This window comes from Sturnira hondurensis, unplaced genomic scaffold, assembly GCF_014824575.4.
Source record: "Sturnira hondurensis isolate 20B ecotype Veracruz unplaced genomic scaffold, ASM1482457v3 Scaffold0021354, whole genome shotgun sequence".
Classification (NCBI taxonomy): Eukaryota; Metazoa; Chordata; class Mammalia; order Chiroptera; family Phyllostomidae; genus Sturnira; species Sturnira hondurensis.
In genome coordinates, this window is record NW_028093985.1 from 7,431,194 (window position 1) to 7,453,166 (window position 21,973).

A 21,973-nucleotide genomic window follows, 5' to 3' on the forward strand; every position below is an offset into this window, starting at 1 on the left:
GGCAGGTGCCAGGGACCTAACGCTGGCCCTTGATGGACATTCAGATATTTACAGCAAGAAATGTTTCACAAATGGTATCTGACATAGCACAGTTAAGATTAATTTTAACCAAATAGTTAAGATTGACTAATTAATAAAAACACATTGCTTGTACATAATTATCCATAGATCTAGAGTCAACAAAAGTCTATTTTTCTATTAAAAAAAAAGATTTATTTACAGGAACAAGTATAAAGGACACATGGATAAAAACTGGGGAGGAGGGTGGAAATGGGAGGGAGGTGAGCAGGACTGGGATGGGATGGAAGTAAAAGACAGAAAACTGTACTTGAACAATAATAAAAAAAGATTTATTTATTTTTAGAGAGAGAGAGGAAGGGAGAGAAGCATCAATGTATGTGTGCAAAACCCTAATGGGGATCTGGCCTGCAGCCCAGGCATGTGCCCCGACTGGGAATAGAACCGGTGATCCTTTGGTTCATAGGTCAGTGCTCTATCCACTCAGCCACACCAGCCAGGGCAGGATTGTCTTTTTCTAATGTTAAATACATTAATTGTTTGGAGGGGTTGGGGAACAGCTTGAAATGAATCAGAAAACATCTTCATATTAATCACTCCTTTCATATACTTCAAATTTGAATTTAATCCCCTTCTCCTCCTGGACATCAGAAAGAACACCTGGGTATCTGTTGAAGAAATATATATAATTAAATAATATATCAGTTAAAAAGATAACTTTCCTGATTCTTAGCCAAAAGGCATAATCCACTGTTAAACTGGGTGGTTATGCAAATATACTACATAAATAAACAAAAGACAAATTTCAAACTGTACAGAAAGTTAAAAAATAAAAAGTGTAATTTCTTCTCCTTTCCTTGATTCCTAATTCTTCTCCCAAACACTAACTGCTGTTAACTGTTTCTCTTTTATCTTTCCACTCTATCACCTAGTTAATATAGCATTTCTTAAGAACATTTTGTAAGTCTTTGACTTGGTATCAGCTTTCCTGTGTGAAGAAAAGAAAAACAAAATACAACCACCAACAAAAAACCCAAAACCCAGGTTTTCCACTGAAGGCTGTTCTGACCACTCTCGTGTCCAACACGAATCCCGACTCACTTCCTTCGAGTTGCGTGGGCTCATTCCCCTACGGTCCGAGTGGGGGTGGGAACACCTGCTTTACTGACTCTGTTTGACTCTGGTTCTGCTGTGTGATGCTTGACTATCAATAAAAAGTCTTCATCCTTATAAAGAATTTAGTATTGTGAGCACATTATATTAAGTGCTCTATAAACGGTATCTATTAATATTAGTAGTTTGTTTTTGTTCCCCACTGTCAGCAGGGATAATACAGGAAAAAATGTAAGTCTCTCATGAAATCCGGCACAATACTGACTAATAAGAGATGTCAAACTTTTGTTGACTAATTAAATTATGACATTTTGATAAAAACAATTATATACATGAAATAATGGCATAAGGAAAAGAAAGATTTTTTCCTTGAATAATTTATATTTCAGAGGAAGAAGCTATTTCTATTTACTAACCATTTTCTGAGCTGTTTGTTTTAGTAACAGGATAGTTTTTTATTTTCTGAAGAAATGATTTTAGTAGGCCAACTTTTAACCATAATTTTAATATATTTGGAATAAGTCACCAAAAGCAACATGTATATTTTTGTGTGTATATCAAGACTATTGAGATTGTCAGTTAATAAGATAAAAGCAAAGTATCAAAGTTATTTCTAAAACCATGAATAAGAACTTAGAAACAGCTACTGGATGGACAGGGCCACTAGTCATAGTCTTAATGATAATCTTCTCTGTAAAACTAAAATTTAATTCTGCTTAAGATTAATTTTACTTTCCATAATATTTACATATTCAGTCTGTTTTCATGGTTATAACCACCTCATAACCATGATTCCAAATTTTTCTGAACAGCAAATTGCCTGAAAGCATTTGAACTGAGTTGAAATGTAACAGGATTTGAAGGAAAAGCCTCCTATTGGTTATGAATCACTGAGACAGAGCTTCCCCTCTAGAACCTTCAAGCATTTCAGAAGCCAGTGAATAAAAGAAACATAAGATCTGAACTGACAAAGCATCGTGGGAATAATACAGAGGTGATTTGATGGAAAGTCTAGGAAATAGGTAAATATAGTTCTTGAAACAGTTATCTAGAAGACACAAAGCACAACTAAAACAAAATGAAGACGCCATAGAAACCATAGCCTGCGGAGGAGAGAGGCGTACAAACAAGTGGACAAATACGCTGGGCTTCTGCTGGACAATCAGGAACTAATGAGAACAGAAGAGGAAACATCAGGGCTGGCTGGTGTGGCTTAGTGGATTGAGCGCCAGCCTGTGAACCAAAGAGTCATGGGTTCCATTCCTAGTCAAGGGCACATGCTGGGTAGTGGGCCGGGCCCCAGTAGGGGGCGCTCAAGAGGCAACTGCACATTGATGTTTCGCTCCCTCTTCTTCCCTTCTCTCCAAAAATATGTAAATAAGTAACAATATTAAAACAAACAAACAAACAAAAAAAGAATGGAAGAAGAGGAAATATCAGCCCATCTGAAACCTACTTGAGGTTGTACATAAGGGGTATCTGTCCCAACTCTGGAGCCAACTCCTGCCTCCAAGGCCTACTTCTGGTCTTTTATCCTCTTTCATGGAATGGTCACACGAAAGGTGAGTAACTAGAAAAAGAAGCCTCTTTGGGACTCATTAAACAAAAAGCCGCTAGCATAAAATATTGGGGTCTGGTGGTTCGGTTGGAGCCTAGTGTGCAACAGACTGAGATATATAGACAGATTTCTTCTGGCAAGATGAATGACAGACAGGGCTTAAGAGGGCAGGCGGGCATGGTCCTGTCAAAAGAACAGCTGCACAGACAATGGCCCACAGTGGTGGTGGAGGTGGTTGTAGTGTGGGGAGGCAGATACAAGGTAAACCCATGTTACTTTGTTAAAATTAACTTCTGTCCTGGCTGGTGTGGTTCAGTGGACTGAGTGCTAGTCTGCAAACCCAGGGTTGCTGGTTCAATTCCCAGTCAGGGCACATGCCTTGGTTGTGGGCCAGGTGTCCATATGGGGCATGTGAGAGGCAACCACACATTGATGTTTCTCCCTCTGTCTCCCTCCCTTCCCTTCTCTCTAAAAATAAATAAAATCTTTAAAAAAATTAACTTCTGCTTTTAGGTTTCCACCATTTGTGGCTTCATCTATACTATACATCTAATTTTGCTCTCTTCATTCTTTACAAATGTCCTCCTTCATCTTAATTTCATTATACTAGTGCTGTTATTACCAGGAAGTATGGTGTTAATAAAAGACTTGAAACCTATGAATCCACAATAAGCCTACTGATTGGTACACACTAAGTGATTGCTATGAAAAACAAAAAGAATGATCAGAGTTCATTTCTGGACAGTAGGGAGCAATTCTAGGTTCCCAAAGATACAGATATTTGAGAGAAAACACCTTAAGAATTAAGCAGTGTTACAGACTTCCAGGGATAAAGTACATTCTCTTTGTCTTCAGAGATTTCCTGCTTCTCTACTTCATGAAAGAGGGCCTACCCCACACCTCTGCTTAGGGGATTCTCTCCACCGTGTTAAGGAAGCCGTCGTTATCATGCTGGCACAGGCCTGAAGGCAAGATGACGCCCAACTGTGCAATAGAAACAAGGACTTCTCTCTCTTTTTTTTCCAATAGCTTCATTTATTTTTATTTATTTATTTATTTTTTAAACATTTTATTTATTTGTCTTTAGAGAGGAAGGGAAGGAGAGAAGGAGAGAAATATCAATGTCTGGTTGCTTCTTATGAGTCCCCTGCTGGAAACTGGCCTGCAACCTAGGCATGTGCCCTGACTGGGAATCGAACCGCGATCGTCTGGTTCGCAGGCCCGTGCTCAATCCACTGAGCTACACCAGCCAGGGCCCAATAGCTTCATTTAGAAGGTCCATTTTGGATAAATTTCTTTGGATTTTGGATTTATACAGCAATCTCCTATTTGAATCTATACACCATTACATTTTTCTAAGACATCTAAAAAAGAATTAATACCAATTCTTCACACATCCTTTGGAAAAAAAGATAGAAGAGAGAGCGAGCATTTCTTAACTCACTCTATGAGGCCAGCATTATCCTGACACCAAAACCAGGTGAAGACATTACCAAAAACCAAAAACAACAACAAAAACTAAAGTGAGTATAAGTGCAAAAATCCCCAACAACTATTAGGAAACTGAATCTAGGAATACATAAAAAGGGTTACATATTACTTCCAGGTGGATTTATCCTAGAAATGTAAGATTATTTTAACACAAAACCAAGCACTGTCAGAGTATATTAAGTATTGGTGTATTTTGTCTTATTAAAAACAAAAACGAAATAATCTTAATAGACTCAGAAAAAAAGCATTTAACAAAGTCCAATACCAGTTCATGATAAAAAAAAAACACTCAATGAAGGGTAAATAGAAGAGATCTAGAACGTGATAAAGGGTATCAATGAAGAGCCCACAGCTAACATCATACTTAACAGTAACAGACTGAATGTTTTCCCTCTATGTCTTGCCCTTGCCATTTCTATTCAACTTTGTGCTGGAGGTCCTAGCCAAGGCAATTTGGCAAGAAAAAGAAATTAAAAACATCCAGATTGGGATGGAAGAAGTAAAACCATCTGTTTGCAAATGATATTAATATTTCCTGTATACAGAAACTTAAGGAATCTACTAACAGTTTGAACTAATGAGTTCAGCAAGCTTGCAGGATACAAGACTAATACACAAAAACCAACTGTATTTCTACGCGAACAGTCTGAAAATAAAATACTTGTACGCTGAAAGCTACAAAACGTTACCTAAACCAGTAGAAAGACACGTGTTCATGGTTTGGCTGTACCCTTCAAAGCGATGCAGAGATACAATACAATCCCTATCAAAATCCTAGCTTGCTTTTTGTAAGAAGTTGACAAACTGGTCATAACATTCACATGGAAATGCAAAAGACCCAGAATAGCCAAAACTATTTCGAAAAAGAACAGAGCTGGAGGACTGGTAGTTTCTGGTTACAAAAGCTACTACACAGTGGCATTAATCAAGACAGTGAGGGCCTGGCATACGGACAGACATTAAATGGAAGAGAACCGAGAGTTTAGATAGGAACCCTCAGATGTACGGTCTACTGATTCTTGATAAGAGTGTCAAAACAATTTCATGGGGGAAAGAATGGTGTTTTCAGCAAATGGTGCTAGGGCAACTGGATAACCACTTACAAAAGAACGAACTTGGATCCATTCCTTGCAGCATACATAAATTACCTATAATGGAGCATAGACAGACTTAAAGTAAGAGTTAAAACTATAAAACTTTTAAGTAGAAAACATAGGCGTGACTCTCTGTGAGCTCAGACTAGGCCATGGTTTCTTAGGTGTAACACCAAAAGGACAAACGACCAAAGAGAAAATAGAAAAAATGGACGTCAAAATTAAAAACCTTTGTGTTACAAATGGTATCAGAAAGAAGGTAAAAAGAAAAAAAAAAGAAGTACAAATTTAAAAAAATGTTTTAAAAAAAGTGAAAAGACAATTCATATAATGGGAGGAAATCTGTGAGGCAAGTACTGATATACACATGGATAGGCAAAAGTAGGTTTACAGTTGTTCATATGGAAAATAACAATAATAAAGAATAATACAAGAATAAACTGTGTTTCATATACTCACAACTATAAACCTACTTTTGCCCACCCCTGTATTACAGCATGGAGGAACTTACAAATGGTATGGAAATGAGAGAAGCCAATTCCATAGGCATCTCTATAGAGACAGAAAATGGATGAATAGTTTCCGGGGCTAGGAGGGCAGGGGAATGGAGAATGACTGCTGACTGGTACGTGTTTTTTATGGTGGGTGATGAAAGTGTTCTAAACTTAGATTATGGCGATAATGGCGCACTTCTGTGAATATACTAAAATGATTGAATTATACACTTTCAATGGTGAATTTGTGATGTGTGAATCACTCTTCAGTAAACATGTTAAATATTTCATTTCTAAGAGTCAGAGAGCCCGAATGGTGTTTAAGTTATCAAGGATCCTGAAGGGTCAGAGCTTTGGAAGAGGTCTGATTGAGAATAGGGTTTGGGAAGGTATTTAGTATGAAGCAGATTCACACAGTAATCTGCTCTTTTGTTAGTTAGCAAAGAGCAAGATAAGAAATGAGAAACAGAGATCAATACTCACATAATGTGACAATCAGCAACCTAAGCGAAAATATATACAGTGGGGCAAAGACACACACATAAACTTTTACATAAGTATATATGAAATTAGTAAGACTTTTCTAAGCAGTCACCTTTGGAAATTGTAAGCAAAAGCCTGAACTTGAGCTGATCAGAGCTAACTGAGAGCCCCAGAAAATCTGTTACATGTTTCATTTGATTCAAAACTACTACCTATTACTCTATAAACTATTATTTTAAAGCTAAGCCATTCACTTACTCATACCTGGCTCTGAGTGTTTTTAGGAGGTATTTACAAAAACACACTCAGAGAATAATGACTGAGTTCAACCGAAAATATTTAAAAGAATGTTAAAAGCTAGTTGAAAGTGTTGATATAATTAATCTTAAAGCTGAAAAGTGTTTTTAAACAAAAATGCTATTTTTTTCAAAATCAAGCAGTTTCATGCTAAAATCACACCTACATACTAAAGCAAGTGTAAACTCTTCTTTCCATCTCTACCACTGCTACCTAAGTTCCTTCATCCTTCACTTGAACTACGGTATCTAACTGGTTTCCCAGCTTCACTCCTGTCCTCTCAGGTCATTCTCCATAAACAGCTAGAACAACATCACTCAATTCAGAACCCTCTACCCCTGCATTTGGGCTGATCTCTTTGGGCGTTCCCCTTGCTCACAATGCCCTCAGTGGCTCTCAAGCCTCGGGGAACATGCCCAGCTTGTTCCCGCCAACGGGTCTGTGCACTGGCGATTTCTGGTGCCTGGAATGCTCTTCCCCACTCTTTGCATGGCTGGCTTCTTGTCATTTAGATCCTAGTGGAGACATCATTCTTCAGAAAGAACTTCTCAGAAGCCAGCCAGTTATTTTTCACATCACAGTAGTTCAATTCTCCACATGGCAACTCTTCATTTTTATCTATTATTTGCCAGTTTACCTTCCTGTTACAACACATGACCTTCCGGAGAATAGTGAACGGCACTTGTTTCAGTAAACACTCTCCCCAATGCCCAGCTCAGCGTTGGAGGCTAAACACAGATCTCACAGGATGAACTAAGTACTATTCCAGAGTTCAGTAAAATCATTAACACTTGAACATTCCCAAGTCTGTTATAGCAGATTTCCAAAAATTTCTATATAAAATACATTACTATCCCAAATTCAATCTGTAAACATACTCTTTCCTATAGATTGTAAGCTGGAAATCTAAAAGTGCTTCAGATACTTACTTTGGGAGAAGTTTATATCTCTCCAAATCAATTTCTGGAAAAAATGTGTCACTTTCAAATTCCTGCATGATCCTTGTCACAAATAGTCTAACATGACCTGGCTTGTTCATGGCTTCCTTTGAAATAAAACAAAAGTCATCAATTTCCTTATTTATGTGTCAAAAGAAACAGAAACACAAGATTTTTGTTTGTTTTAATAATGTAGTCAAGTTTGTACTGGGTGTAAATACATGCTACATAACCTGTTACCTCCAAGGAATGCTATTTAAATAGCCTATTCTTTACTTTGGAGCGCTGAAAAGTATGCCATATTTGTGGTGAGAATGGCACTAATCACCGTCTATAATGACAAGAGTGAGTTAAACTATATTCTAGCCTCTGTTGGCTTACATGAAATCTTTCTTCATTTAAGCATTCGGTTTTGTCTTTTCTCATTGGTGGTTTAGGAAGTAAGAACCCTGAATGATCTGGTTACTGGCTATAGAAAATTTTACATATGCATATATGGGTGAGATAGTATAATTTCATGAGACCTTGACTAATAAAAATCCCAAGGGCATACATAGCACATTCACACAAAATTTTATAATGCTTCCATTTCCCAGGAGATAGTTATAATGCTTGTAGGTAATTTATTCCGCCTCTTGTTGCTAATGATTGTGTTTTGCTTCATATTGTTAATGACTTTTCTAACTACTGCCTGCAGTACTGTTGGCAAAAAGTCATGAGTCCTAAGTACAGCTCGAAGAAAGCAGTAACTGTGGACTGAAAAAGAAACAATATACACACATATATAAATATAATTTCAAGTGTTGTTTGTTATCTTTACATTTTCAAATAAGGGCATAAAATAAATGACTTTTTATTTTCAACTCTACAGCTTGTAGTATTATATCATTTATTCTCTTGCCCGAAACAAATATTCTACCAATTCTTGCTGCACCAAAAATCAGGAAAATTGAATAGGACTAACCACAGCAGCATCTGAAAGTCTATGTCCAAGTCAGTGATGTAAAAGGTCAGATGGTATCCTTTGCATCTATACAGTACCCTATATTTTAGGCTTTGTGGGCCATACGGTTTCTTTTACCTTTTAGGCAATAGCAGCCACAGACAATACTAAATCAATGGTTGTGGCTGTGTTCCAATGCAATTTTGTTTACAAAAACAGGCTAGGAGTTCCAGTTTGGCCCATGAGAAGAGCAGCCTAAATGTTCCACAAGCTATTGTGATGTGGTGGGCAGAAAATACAAAATTATAACCTGGAGTTTCTACTTTCTTATCATTTACGACATATAGATGTATCAAATTATATAAGTGAATTTCAGTATTTATATTGTTTAAAAGGTTGTAGAAACAGAAACGTAAGAAACAGTATTTTTGTAATCTCATCTAAGATCTTAGTATACCCCTTTTTTCTCAAATGATTTCAGTGTACATGTGTCACCACGAGCCCACAAAGGGTAGGGACTGATTTATTCCCTCCCTATAAATGTTCATCTCCCATGAGTGTTGTAAAAGAGTAAGAAAATTCCTTTCATTTTCCTAAAATTTTTGAAAGAAGTCAAGAACAAGGAACATTTTCTCCTTTATCTACTGTTTTCCCTTATGATATAAAATACTATTTTTCCCATCCCCTCACATTGCGTGAAAGTTGTTGAGGCGATGTGTCCTGCTTTAACTAACTCGTACACATCCGGCCAGTGCCTATCAACCGAGAGCGTCTCTCTTTCTCAGGAGGAGACACGCTAACCCTGACGAGAAGGGGTAATAACTCCGTGCATCCGGGCACATGCGGGGAGGGGGGGGGGGGAGGCAGTGCGGTCCAAGCACGATTCTAAGGGAAGGGTTTAGAATGTACTGGAAACATAAACTACTTTGTATTGGAAATAAACCGGTACAGACATAAAACCTTACTTAGGTATTTTTATTTACAGTATCATCCTATCATTTTTGACAGTGTCAGAAAACAATTCTAACTGACAATACACCTGACTTAGTGTAGGGATGACACGCCTCCTTCGCTCACGACGGACAAAGCGCAGATGGCGGGGACGCCGAAGGGCAGCAGAGTAGAACGCTGCTTTGTACAATGTTCACAGACAACGTGACTTACCTTATAGACAGAACTGCCTCCCACGATCCAAACCATGTCCACTTTATCTTTTAATTCTGGTTCCTCAATAAGGTTTAAGGCATCATCCAGACTTCTGGCAAGAAAATGAGCTCCTTCTGGAGGTTCCCTGAGGTGAACCAAAAGAATTACCTTAGTTTCTACAAAAGCTGTTTGTACTAGTCAGATAATTTGTATATAGGACGTAATAGTTGTAAAACAAAAATCACCCTAAATGTGAATCCTTTCAACAAAAAAGGTAACATCAGTATGGCCTATGACGAATACATAATTTAACCCACATCTCTACATGTATGGTCCACCATGAACCAAAAAAACACCCATTTCTGATATCTTGAGTTATTTATGGTGGGAAAAAGTTAGAACAGTAGTTACCGCTGGAAGGAGGGAGCAAAGACTCATTGGAAGGGGCACGCGGAAGTGTCCCAGGGGCTACGGGAATGTTTCACATCTTGGATACAGGGTTCTGCAGGTGCAGATGTTTTTGTAAGTTGGCAAATGTACACCGAAGACTTGTATAGTTCATTATATGTAATATTTATCTCAAAAGGAAAACACTGTGTAAAGAAATACTGGACTCTAGTTACTGATGTATATGCTGAAGTATTTAGGGGAAAACAGACTAATGTCTGCAATTTACTTTGAAATGCGTAACAAGTCCGATCGAAGGGATGGACGAATGATAAAACAAATGCAGTAAAATGTTAATGGTAGAATCTGTGAAGTGGCTACACAAGTGTTTACTGTAAAGTTTTTTACACTTGAAAGTTTCATGACAGAATGTTGGAGAAGGTAGTATGATTGAACGACTACTTTGAAATAGTCAAACTGTTAATACAGCATGAGTGGGAAAAGAAATTTTGTTTCAAATAATACAAAAATGATGAAGTATTAAAAAATGAGAATGTCATTACTTTTGTAATTAAAAATCCAAAAAGGAAAAGGCTAATTAATTTCATGGTGTACAGTAAGTAGCTCTGTCTCTCCCAAACTCTCTAACTGTTTTTTGGGGTGGAGGGTTGCAATTCGCTTTCTAAATGGGAGACATGCAGAATTTGGCTTTCATTCTTTTGGCTGCCTGCTCCCTCACCTCCTTGACACATACTGTACTTCACTCTTTGTCATCTCTAAAGGAGTTAAGATGGCACGAAGACTATAAAAATATAGAGTGAAGGTTGGAAAAAGACAAGGACGCCAGGGAGGTTTAATGAGCCATGGGATCCTCTGAGGTCCCAGGGCAGCTGCAGTGATGAGGTTGGACTGTGCTGTTCAGGGGGAGAACCGAATCCAGGAGAAGGAGAACTGGAGTTGGGGGAGAAGACAGTTCAGTTAATGAACAACCGAGAATAACTGAAACAGAATGGGGTGGTTTTAGTAACTGAGGGTGTTGAAGTCAGCACTAATGGCAGGAGATGGAGTAGAAAGGAAGACGGTAGACTGAGTTACAAGGTGGTAAAAAGGGTGCGGACTTCAAAGAAAGGGGACATTTTGTGCAGAAGGTGGAACAATGGCTTGAAAATGATTCAGGGGATTAAGGGAAAAGACAACTGCTTTGCTCTTTTGTGGTGAGTCTGGAAAAGGAAAACAAAAATCAGATTAAGGGATTTATTTCAGATTTTAGTTATAACAAAGGCACGGGAGGAGGAAATGCTGCAAAATGTCGCTCCTTAGGGATTTAGAAATAAGTTTCACAGGAAACACTGGACTCCCAGATGGAGAGAACAGAAAAGGTAAAATTGAGCTTACAAGCTTCCTTGCAGCCCAATTCCTAGTAAATAACAGAGCAAGCACTTACTATTGTCACTTATTTCACTGCTGAATTTCCTTCCTGTAGTTATTTAAAACCAATAGAGACTGGATTCCCTGACCATGGAGAGTTGGTAGTGTGGTAGCACACAAATTCTGTGTCAAGAAGCATTTTGGCCACGCTTGGTATTGTTTCTAGCTCAGAGCCTTGCATTCCCTCAGAGGGCTGGCATAAAAAGTTACTGTGCACCTAGCAGGCACTCCTATCATACCACACTTCATACCTTCCTTTAAAAGCACTATTCGGGGGAGGCTGCTTTTTACCTGATGGATAGTTGTATTACAAAGAAAACACCCAGCATTTATTGAAGTGCCCATTTGCTCTCTCAAGTAGTGGGGTCGGGCAGCACTTTACATGTATATCATCTCCTGTTACTAGCAGCTGTGTGTAGGTCCACAGGACACAGGCACATGTTTACATATGATGCTGAGGCAGACGGGTTAGGTAACCAATGGTCACAGAGCTAGGAAATGGTGATCCTGGTACTGGGACTGCACCAGTCCGATGTTGGAGCTTGAGCTGCAACTTCTCACACTGACAATGCGTGCTCAGCTGGTGGTCATGGGGGACAAGGATGCCAGTTTCTGGTTTCCTCAGACCTCAGGACAGTGTGGCCTCCTTTAGGCAGAGCTCTCACACCTGTATCTTATGGCCTTTAGCAGCCTTACCTGATTATCCCCCAGGAACCATATAAACATTGTTTTCCCCCCACTGTGCCTGACGTCAAAGAAAATGACATGGAAGATGGAATTCTGGCCCAGTTTCCCTGGGGACTGTTGGGAAAGCATTTTTTTTAAAAAAAGCCCTAGACTAGAATCACATTGAATCAGAATACAAATTCTGATTAAATGTTCAATTTAACACCTTTCATACTCTGTATTCAGAAACATGATATTCAACTATTTAAAATTCACTCAAGCATGTTCCCTCTCATAACTGAATACTATGGCCACTAAAAATATTTACAGAAATTAGGCCTGGCTGGAGGGCCAGATCCCCGACAGAGGGAGTGTGCGAGAGGCAACCATACATTGATACTTCTGTGTTTTTCCCTCTTTCTCCCTCTCTCTAGAAATAATAAAATCTTGAAAAAAACCAAACCAAACAAAACTCCCTGTACCAAAAAAGATGGCAACGGCAGGTGCAGAAACGTCTCAGCAGCGGCCGTTAGGTGAAAAGAACACATCACGGGGGCGTGTGGGGGGCGCTGGGTGGGCAGAGACGGTGCAGCACCTGGGTGACTTCATGAGGCAGAACACGCCTTGGAGTGTGAGCCCTTCGCTGGGTCTCAAAGGAGACAAAAACACGTGCAAAACACAGAAGTGACAAACCACCAAAGACATTATTGAGGCTTATACTGAAGTTCCAAAACTTATTTAACACAAGAAAGATCCAGGGAGGTTGAGGGTAGAAGAAAAACAATCTATGGTAAGATTTAAACTAGTAAAGGGTAAGGCAAGAGAGCAAGGTCCGAAAGACAGAAAAAATGGAATCGAGAATGAAGCAATGGGAGTGGGGAGAGGAATGATTTTAATACAGGGGGATTTTTTTTGTCCGAAGACTGGGGGACATAAGAACAAAGTGGTATGTTAAGGTGAAAATGATGATATATCATGAGACTGTTCACTGTGCTCTCACTAATGTTAATATTTTCTATAAGCTGTAAAGGTAATTTTGCTGAAGTAGCAAGGGTTGGGGGAGTAAGACCTGACATCTGTAGGGTACCATCTGTGTGCCAGAAATTGGTAACATACAATTTCAGTCAATCCTTAAAACTGCCCTAAGACACTGTCATTATTAATCCCATTTAGCTGATAAGGAAAGTGAGGTTCAGCAAGGCTTAAAGTTAACAAAGCCTAAAACCACAGAGTTAATAGGCGCCAGGGCGAGAAGTCTTTGCTACACCAAACATGTGAGCGGTGGGGAGGGAACCGCAGCTTTGAGAAGAGGGGAGAGTTTTAATCACTGTGGAGAATATGATAGTGAGACCACAAAAAATGTCATCTACCATGAAATGTTAGATAGTTTTTGGATTGAAGACGATTTATAACAACCTATTTCATGGAGACAATTCTGGATTTCCTAAAGATGCTGTCAAAGCTACAGCATTGCAGTCAAGTTTCTTAATTAAATTTTGGTTCCAAGGACCTTAAGAAATACTTTATTGAGAGAGAAATCACATACTATACAATTAACCTTGTAAAGCGTACAGTTAACTTTTCATGTGTTCATGGAGCTGTGTAGCCGTCACCACTGTCTATCTTCAGCACACTGCCATCACCGTGGAAACCCTGTGCCCACGATCGGTTCCTCTCCACTCCCTCCCTGTCTCTACGGATTTGCCTGTTTTGGGTGTTTCAGAGGAATGGAATCATGTGGTCTGTTGTGTCTGGCTTCTTTCAATTAGCACACTGTTTTCAAGGTTCATCTGGGTAGCAGATATTCTTTTTTATTGTTGAATAATAAATAGTCCACTGTATGGAGATAGCATATTTTGTTTATTATTCATCAGCTGATGAACATTTGGCATGTTTCCAATTCTTGGATGTTATTTATGATGCTACTATGAGCATCTGTGTACAAGTTTTTATGTCCATGTTTTCATTTCTCTACCACGGAGAATTGCTGGGACATGTAACTCTGGGTTTAACCTTTTGAGAAAGTGCCAATCTGTTTTCCCAATGTGGCTGTAGAGCATCTCTTTTAGAGCCATAACTTGATAGTGTCAAAAACCATGAAAAAGCTTTTTTCCCCCTTAGAACTTATTAAGGAAATAGTTACCTAAAATAACTAGGATGGGGTAGCAAATTTTGGAATTCTGTTGAGGATTGAATTTCTTCCTCCACGGGGGTGAGGGTGGTGGTGAGAGGTTGTCTCTAAAAACTTACAGGAGCAATAGTGATTTACACGTGCAAATCTGTTCTGGACCCAGCAGTGTCTGGGACCCAGCACATTCTCAGGATATGTGTGGAGCTGACTGGCAATTGACCAGGGAAGCAGAAGGAAGGACAAAAAATAAACTAAAAATTTTCCCCAACTGATATCCCCTTTTCCTTGCCATACTTGATAATAAAGACTTTAAAGTTTCTCTCTGCCTATAAATAAAAAGTGAAATATACCAACAAATGTTATACATAATAAACATACAGGGTCTGTCCGGAAACAGTCCAGCCACTGGTTTGATATGAGACTGGTTTGTACTACACTGGTGTAACCTGGCAGCCAAGGAGAGTGGACTGGAATGTGCACATGTGAACAAGGACTTCACCTTACTAGTCAGTGGGGGCAGTAGATGCCATTGAGTGAGCAAGCGTGTGTGCTGTGTGGCTGTCGCATCCACAATGACTGAGTGAGTAGAGCAAGAAATCTGCATCAAATTTTGCATTAAAGCTTGAACATTCCTCCATGGAAACTACTGGGAATATTCAGAACTGCTGATTGGCAGCTTCATCACAACAACACACCTGCTCAAGCAACATGTCTCCAGCAGAATTTTTTGAAAAACATCAAATCACTCAGGTGACTCAGTCACCCTATAGCCCAGATTTGGTGACCTGTGACTTCAGGCTTTTCCCAAAACTAAAGTCCCCTTTGAAAGGGAAGAGGTTTCAGACCATCAGTGAGACTTAGGACAACATGATGCAGCAGCTGATGGCGATTGGGAGAACTGCATGAGGTCCCAAGGTGCCTACTTTGAAGGGGACTGAGGCGTTATTGTCCTATGTGCAATGTCTCTTGTATCTTCTTCAATAAATGTCTCTATTTTTCATATTACAGGGCTGGGTGCCTTCTGGACAGACCTTGTATAATAAACAGCCAAGCAAAATTGCACATACCACAGAAGGGTCATAAAGAAGAAATAAGACTCATCATTTGAGGAGATTTGCTGGCTTAAGTGAACATCTCTCCCACTGAGATTTCTTTGTTTGTTTCAGCTCAAGCTAGCCATAAATAAACTTGAGTAGTATTCAAGAATATGTTATTAAAGAATCTCTGAAAATGGCAATACAGTCTGTTATTTGGATTCTACCAAGTAAAAAAATAATCAGAATATCCTAGCAACCAGGAAAAAGAGAAGAGTATAAAGACTGAGGCAGATGGTAAGATGCACCTCAACATATTGCTCATCACTGAGAGACAATCAATGCAAGTATTCCGGTACACTTTCTTCCAGGTTTTTACCTATGCCACTCTCGGAGGGATCTGGGAGAAAAACTTAAAGAAGCCTGAACCCCCTTAGCCTATAGTTATGCAATGTTGTTTTCTCCCTATGGTGTGACAGTCTTTGATGTGTTCCCTTGGCTAGGCTATAGTCCTCAGTTATTCAGACACTATGAAGTTGCTACTTGGATGACTGTAATCTAGGTGAGCCAGATTCAATCCATTCAAAGGCCTTAAAAACATACCTGAGGCTTCCCTGAAAAAATTTTACCCGTAGATATCAGCTTCAGCCTTTTGAAGATTTCTAGCTTCCCCTTCCTAGTGGCCTGCCCTACAAATTTTGGGCCTTCCTAGCCAGCCCCCACAACTCTGTAACTCAATTCCTTGTAAGATATTTCTTAAGACTGCATTCTTTTTATGGATTACATTAGTAGTTTAAGAAACAATGACTAGCATGCCAATTCCAAACTTTTCCTTAAGGTCTAATTCAGGCCAACCACCCCCAAACAGACACATGAGGTTCAGAAAATTATTTTAGTGGGTTAGGATCAATGTAAACAACAAAAAATATAAAAAATCAGCATATATCATATGTGGAATAAATGACATGGAAGCTATGGTGACAGTAAAAACACTGGAGTTGACTTGAAGGGTAGTTTTTTTTAAGATTTTATTTATTTTTAGAGAGAGGGGAAGGAGGAAGAGGGGGAGTGAAACATCAGTGTGTGGTTGCCTCTAGCATACCCTCTACTGGGGACCCGGCCTGCAACCCAGGCATGTGCCCTGACTGGGAATTGAACTGGTGACCCTTTTGTTTGCAGGCCTGTGCTCAAGTCACCTAGCTACACCAGCCAGGGCTTCATGGGTAGTTTTAATGTTATTGACTTCCCCCAACCCTCCAACTTTCCCACTTTCCAGGTATCAGGAACTATGTCAACTTGGAGGATAGAAAAATTCTTGGCAGAGGCCAATGGACATCTCTCTTCTTCTAGGATCTCTAGGACCATTTTCATATGCTAAAAATTTTAATCTACAGACACAAGGTAAAGAACAGGAGTATAAAATACTACTTGGGTATTTTGGTAAACTAGGAACAATATGGCACAAGATTATGACCAATTTTTTTTGCCCATCTTAAAATTTATATCTCATTGCATTTTGGGCTGGGTCCAGAGACAGCAACTTAATTTTGTCAAGTCCCCAAACAGATGTATTTTGATATGATGTGCAACTAAGAAGAATTACTAATTTATATTATACAACTGATATTCGACCCTACTGAGAATGAAATAATGGTTCAAGGAAACCTACGATTCTGTCCCAACAGTGAGATTTAAGGAGATGAAATCAGTCCCTTAAGTAGCAGAGTAAGTTGTTGTCATGTGGCATAAATAACCGTTTATTCATTTTCTATAATCACCTACATGATATGAAGCAGCTTCATCAATAGCTACATTCATATTTTATTTTGACATATACTAACCTCTAACATAAGAAATGGGACATGATTTTCTGGCAGGTGAATTTATGTTGTAGTACTTACTTGAGTTCTCTACTGAGGACTACATTAATCCTGTCCTGTAAAGGTCGATTCTTCTTGGGAATGGAGTACCAGGTCTTCTTGCCCATAATCACCAAATTCTGTTTACCTATAAAGTCACATAGAAAGAATAGATATATTTTAGAAATAGATTTTCATTATATGTATGTATATATACAAGTATGTCCTATTGACATGTCCTATTGACCATTAGGTCCTATGTCCATTATATGTATGCTTATACACAGTTATGTCCTATTGACATCCAGTGGATCTGCTTCAAAAAAAAAGTAAAATTTTTAACAGCTTTACCAAAATTTACTATTTATTGCCTAAGTACAATTATTTTCCCTTTTGGCTTTATCCAACTTATATGCAATACAGTTTTAATCAACTGTAGTCATGTATAGTATAGTAGTGAAAAGCAAAGACTCTGAGTCAGTGTTCAAATTGAACATATTATATTATCTACTGAGCAAGTCATGTTAATCTTCTGTGTGTTACCCATGGCTATAAAATGGAGATAATATATAGAGTGGGGCAAAAGTAGGTTTACAATTGTTCATATGGAAAATAATAATTAACAAATAATAATACAAGAATAAACTGTGTTCTGTGTAACTATAAACCTACTTTTGCCCCATCCTGTAGTTTCTGCATCTAGTATGGTGGGGAATGAAGACTTAGAGCAATGTCTGACATCTAAAAAGTACTATTTAACTGTTTGGTATCGTAGTATTCACATTTGTGTACTTTGTAGATTTATAGTCATACCTGCTTAATAGTCCACTCAATCTGCTTAAAGTACTTTCAATTTGGGCTTCTTTACTTAAAAACTTTATGCAGATGGCTTCCATTTTTGGTTTCATTATTTAGGAGAAAAAAGTTTGTGAGTCAGATCTGGATCAAAGCAACACAGTTCTGATTCTTGGTATGTCATGAGAGACGACTACCAATAGGAGTGCATTGATCTGTTTTCTTAATGGATCATTATTAGCTTGATTTAAAAAAAAAACAAAACCACTAATATTTACAAACTACAAGTACTAGGACTAGGCATTTTTCCATACTTTGTTTCCTATTACCAGATTACTTAGGATTCTAGAGGGTGGTTCATGCCAACTCTTTAGCTTCAAGCTCTTGCCATCTTGTCTCTGTCAGTGACCTAAGTGCCAAGTTTGTTCCTGTTTTGTTAAAGTTATGTTGCACCTGCTCCTTTCTGACTATTTCCCTGTTATTCTGCTTTTCCTCCTCCTATGACCAAATATACATCTTAGGTTTTAAAAGGGTATTCCCCAACCCCACATTCTTTTCCTTGGTTATCCTCTTCTCTCCAGTGTCTCGATTCCCCTAGTACTGTATGCCTGAATTCCCTACAAGCACCTCAAAATCACCACAATTGCACACTATTCTCCATGCCACCCATACTCTTAAACTGAAAATATGATAGTTCATCCTTGATGCCTTCCTGGCATTACCTTTACCTTCCTGGTTTCCAAATTGAGTATCATGTAACCATTCTTTGGACTTTTATTCTTTCCAATACCTTCCTTGAAGCTTCATCCTCTCTTTTGGCTGCTATTCCAAAGGCCTCCTCTGGTGTCCAGAGCCAACCTTTACCCAGCTGCCAATTCTGCACAATACCTCAACTGTACTCGTGTCCACAGAAAAGAACTTAAACAAAAGTTTAATAAACACTGGGAACTTCATGCAGATAGATGGTAAGACAAAAGGTCCCAGTTTAACAGGGAAAACTTTACAATTAAGTAAAATCTGCACTGGTAAACTTACTCAAGCCAAGAATCTTTGGAAATCTCAATCACTTATAAATCCCCCATTACCTTTTGAAGAGGTTGTAGTCATTCTATGGAAGTATTTGAGTTCATTCCTACAAGTTAGAGAAACACACTGTTATTAAGAACGTTTTCCCCTGGGCTCGAGCTCTAACGCGCCCAACAAACAGTAAGTAGGACGGTGGTTGGCTCCAGGCCTGAGGAGGAGGAGACAGGGCGCCTCGGAGAAAATGCCAAGCCGGGCAGCAAGCACGGGACGGTAATCAGTAACTTGGCCTCCCGGCTCCTGACACAGAAGGAAGATCAGGCCAAGCTCCTGGCAGCTTAAGTCGCAAGTTCAACCCAATCTCCAAGGACCAGTCCGCCCAGCGCCACCAGGCCCAGCTGCCTCAGTCAAGGGCAGCTTGCGCCAGCCTCTGCCCTCTCACACCAATCCATCCCCGGCCCGGGAGGCACCTGATCCGGGGCCAAGGTAGGTCTCCGTTGTTCCCAATGCCCATGTTCTGGGACACAGCGACGATGCAGTTTATGGGACGAACCATGACGGCGGCACTACAAGGCTCGGAGCTTCAAGCTACAACGGTACACCCTACAAAGCTTGGCGCGAAATTGTAGCCATTCCCCTCCCTCGGTTGCATTGGTGCACGCGAGACCCCGCCCCTGTCCCTCCCTCCGCCTCGGCGCACAGCTGGGTCGCGACGTGCTCGCCCCCGCAGACGCCCGGGAACTGGGGTCGCGCGCTCGAGCTCCTTCTCTGCCCAGCCCCCGGGCTGTCACTCCCTGCCCCGGGATGTCGCGCCGAAAGCCAGCCTCTGGCGGTGCGGCTGCCGCTGGCCCATCCCCTGCAAGCCAAGCGGTTTTGAGCAGATTCTTCCAGTCTACCGGGAGCCTGAAATCCACTTCCTCTCCCAGGGGCGCAGCGGAGAACGCTGAACCTGACTCTGACTCCGCAGCGCCTCCAGCGCCCACTTTCCAGACTCAGTTGCCGCCACACGTGGGTTTGGTCCTGAACGGGGAGGGGGGGGCGGTGCTTGTGGGTAGAGCGGGAGGAGACGGGGCGCATGTGCGAGAATTAGGGAGGGGGCGGTGCTGAGGAGAAGGGGCGGGACTTGGGTAGGTGAAAGCGTGGAAAACTAGGCCATCCTCCATCCTAAGTGCGTTAAAAAAGTTGCAGTTTCCTCTTGGGGTAATTGACTTGAGGCTGAGAATCACGCAGATTCTTATTGGCAGACCAGAGATAGGAACTCAGGTCTACTGACTCCCATTCCGATGAGGGGAGGGGTGTGTGGGCAAAGGATACTTCTTTTACCTTCCAACCTCCCTCTTTTTTTTTTATACCTCCCTCTTTTTTTATAGAGGAGCTTTATTTATCTTATTTATATGGGTTTTGTTAGGGGCCACTCTTCAACTGAGTAAAATAAGTAGTTGTGTTTTTGTTATTTTTTTACTGGGCACTGCAACAGGGATGAGCCCTCACTGGGGTCCCTGCTACAGTATTTCTCAATCTGAGGATGTTGAAGGAGATTGCAGATTGGCTTTCCGCCACCCTCTAAGTTTTAATGACAGCTTGGCTACTTTAAAATCTTGTTTCTTTATATATCTTTTCCACAGAGTGATTGGTTCTCTCCTGTTTTTGTTTTAATGATAGTTTACATTTTTATGAATTCATCAGGGTTTTATTGTATACTCACCATTTAGAGCAGGGGTGTCAAACTCATTTTCACGAGATGGGGGGAGGGAACATCAGCCTTGTGGTTGCCTTCAAAGGGCAGAATGTAATTTTAAGACTGTATAAATGTAACCACTCCTTAATAGTTAAGTGAGAGCTAGGTGCTGCCACTGGGCAGAAACAAGGTGCTGGCCAGATTGGGCCTGTGGTCCTTGTGTTTGCCACCTGTGATTTGGAGGGTATTTGGTGAAGGACGTAAGGTTTTTTGACAGGCTGCCTACCAATAAATGTTTGTGATCTTGTGGCATCTTCAGTGGTGAACATAAAATGTAAATTACATCGAACATTTCAGAAATGTTAATGAAATGAACATTTCATTGTCTATCTGATTTCACCTCTAAATAAATATTTTTCCTTTTATTAACATGTGTAAGTACAGTAATTCAAGTTACATAATTTGAGATAATGAGGCTGACTGGGCAAAGTAAGTTGGCAGCTTGGTTCTAATTAATCCTAGCAGGGCTTGAGATGCTGAGACTTATGACCTGTCAGTGTCTACCTTGTCTTTGATGATGGTAAAAACATTGAACGATAGGTCTTTTCATAGCTCAAAGTAGATGATTCTAGGAAGGAGGATGGCAAGGACCTTGCTGTCATTCAGCAATAAGGCTCAAATTATTTCAAATACATCATGTTTTGAGTTTAGAGATAACACATCATTTTCTAACTCTCTTGTATAGGTTGCAGAAATTGACAGAAGTAAAAAGAGACCACTACAGAATGACGGGCCTGTTAAAAGGAAAGCAAAGAGGGTCAAAGAAAAGGAAGGACAAAGTGATCCAGTGATGTCTGGGAACCCTGGTGAGTTCTGTGGTAGTGGTTTTCATTCTCACTGTCGTACTCTGATATTCTTGCATTATCCAGAGGGCACAGGAGGCTGTTTGCAGGGTTGTGCCATTTTCTTCTCTTTTGTGGAGAAAGGTCTCTATTGTGCTGTGGAGTGGCCCCTTCATGAGTGGCAGTGGTGTGTGTAGGAAGTTGAGAAAGTGGAGATAAGAGCTGGAGTTCTGCAGTGTGGCTGTAGTTTCCTCTAGCTAATTTTTGTCCTAATTATGAAAATAAAACATGTTTGTTTAAAAAAAAGCAACGTAGAAGTGTGAAAGGTAGACAGTGGAAGACCTCATAACCCCTCTCCTTCAGTGAGGCCTACTGCTAATTTTGGATTTTCAGGTTTTTCTACTTATATGGATGTACACCTACAGACCCACAAATTAGTTAATATTTTATAAGTTGTTTCATATTGTATGTACTAATTTGCAACTATCATTTTCCACTTAGCAGAACATTTTGAACAATTTTCAATATTAAGACACGTAGATCTCCCGTTGTTGT

The 21,973-nt window shown here is 39.9% G+C and overlaps 2 protein-coding genes across 4 annotated transcripts in view; one reads left to right on the forward strand and one right to left on the reverse strand.

The window, feature by feature from the left end:
* Positions 1–545: 545 nt before the first annotated feature.
* Positions 546–19,927, reverse strand: DHFR (dihydrofolate reductase). Of its 3 annotated transcripts, none has more exons than XM_037032456.1 (6): positions 19,859–19,927; positions 18,961–19,007; positions 17,123–17,228; positions 9,594–9,720; positions 7,478–7,593; positions 546–686 (listed from the first exon to the last, which is right to left on the reverse strand). In XM_037032456.1, exons 2-6 carry the CDS (start codon positions 18,980–18,982, stop codon positions 608–610), a joined length of 450 nt encoding a protein of 149 aa, XP_036888351.1. In that variant the 5' UTR covers positions 18,983–19,007; positions 19,859–19,927; the 3' UTR covers positions 546–607. The 3 variants fall into 3 exon arrangements, with proteins under 3 accessions (XP_036888351.1, XP_036888352.1, XP_036888350.1); XM_037032457.1 differs by having other exon boundaries at positions 19,813–19,894; XM_037032455.1 differs by lacking the exon at positions 19,859–19,927 and adding an exon at positions 19,369–19,592.
* Positions 19,589–21,973, forward strand: part of MSH3 (mutS homolog 3) — a 143,865-nt gene continuing 141,480 nt past the window's right edge. The window contains exons 1-2 of the mRNA XM_037032459.1: positions 19,589–19,906; positions 21,322–21,442. Coding sequence (XP_036888354.1) covers positions 19,703–19,906; positions 21,322–21,442 — 325 coding nt within the window. The 5' untranslated portion in view covers positions 19,589–19,702. The remainder of the gene's footprint in view (positions 19,907–21,321; positions 21,443–21,973) is intronic.

Bases quoted from the DNA above. Each gene is read 5' to 3' on its own strand.
- DHFR (XM_037032455.1), bottom strand. From the start codon at position 19,454: ATGGTTCGTCCCATAAACTGCATCGTCGCTGTGTCCCAGAACATGGGC. The intron at 9,721-17,122 runs GTAAGTACTACA...GGTTCACCTCAG, and splicing joins GTCCTCAGTAGAGAACTCAA to GGAACCTCCAGAAGGAGCTC. The intron at 7,594-9,593 runs GTAAGTCACGTT...TTTATTTCAAAG, and splicing joins GAGGCAGTTCTGTCTATAAG to GAAGCCATGAACAAGCCAGG.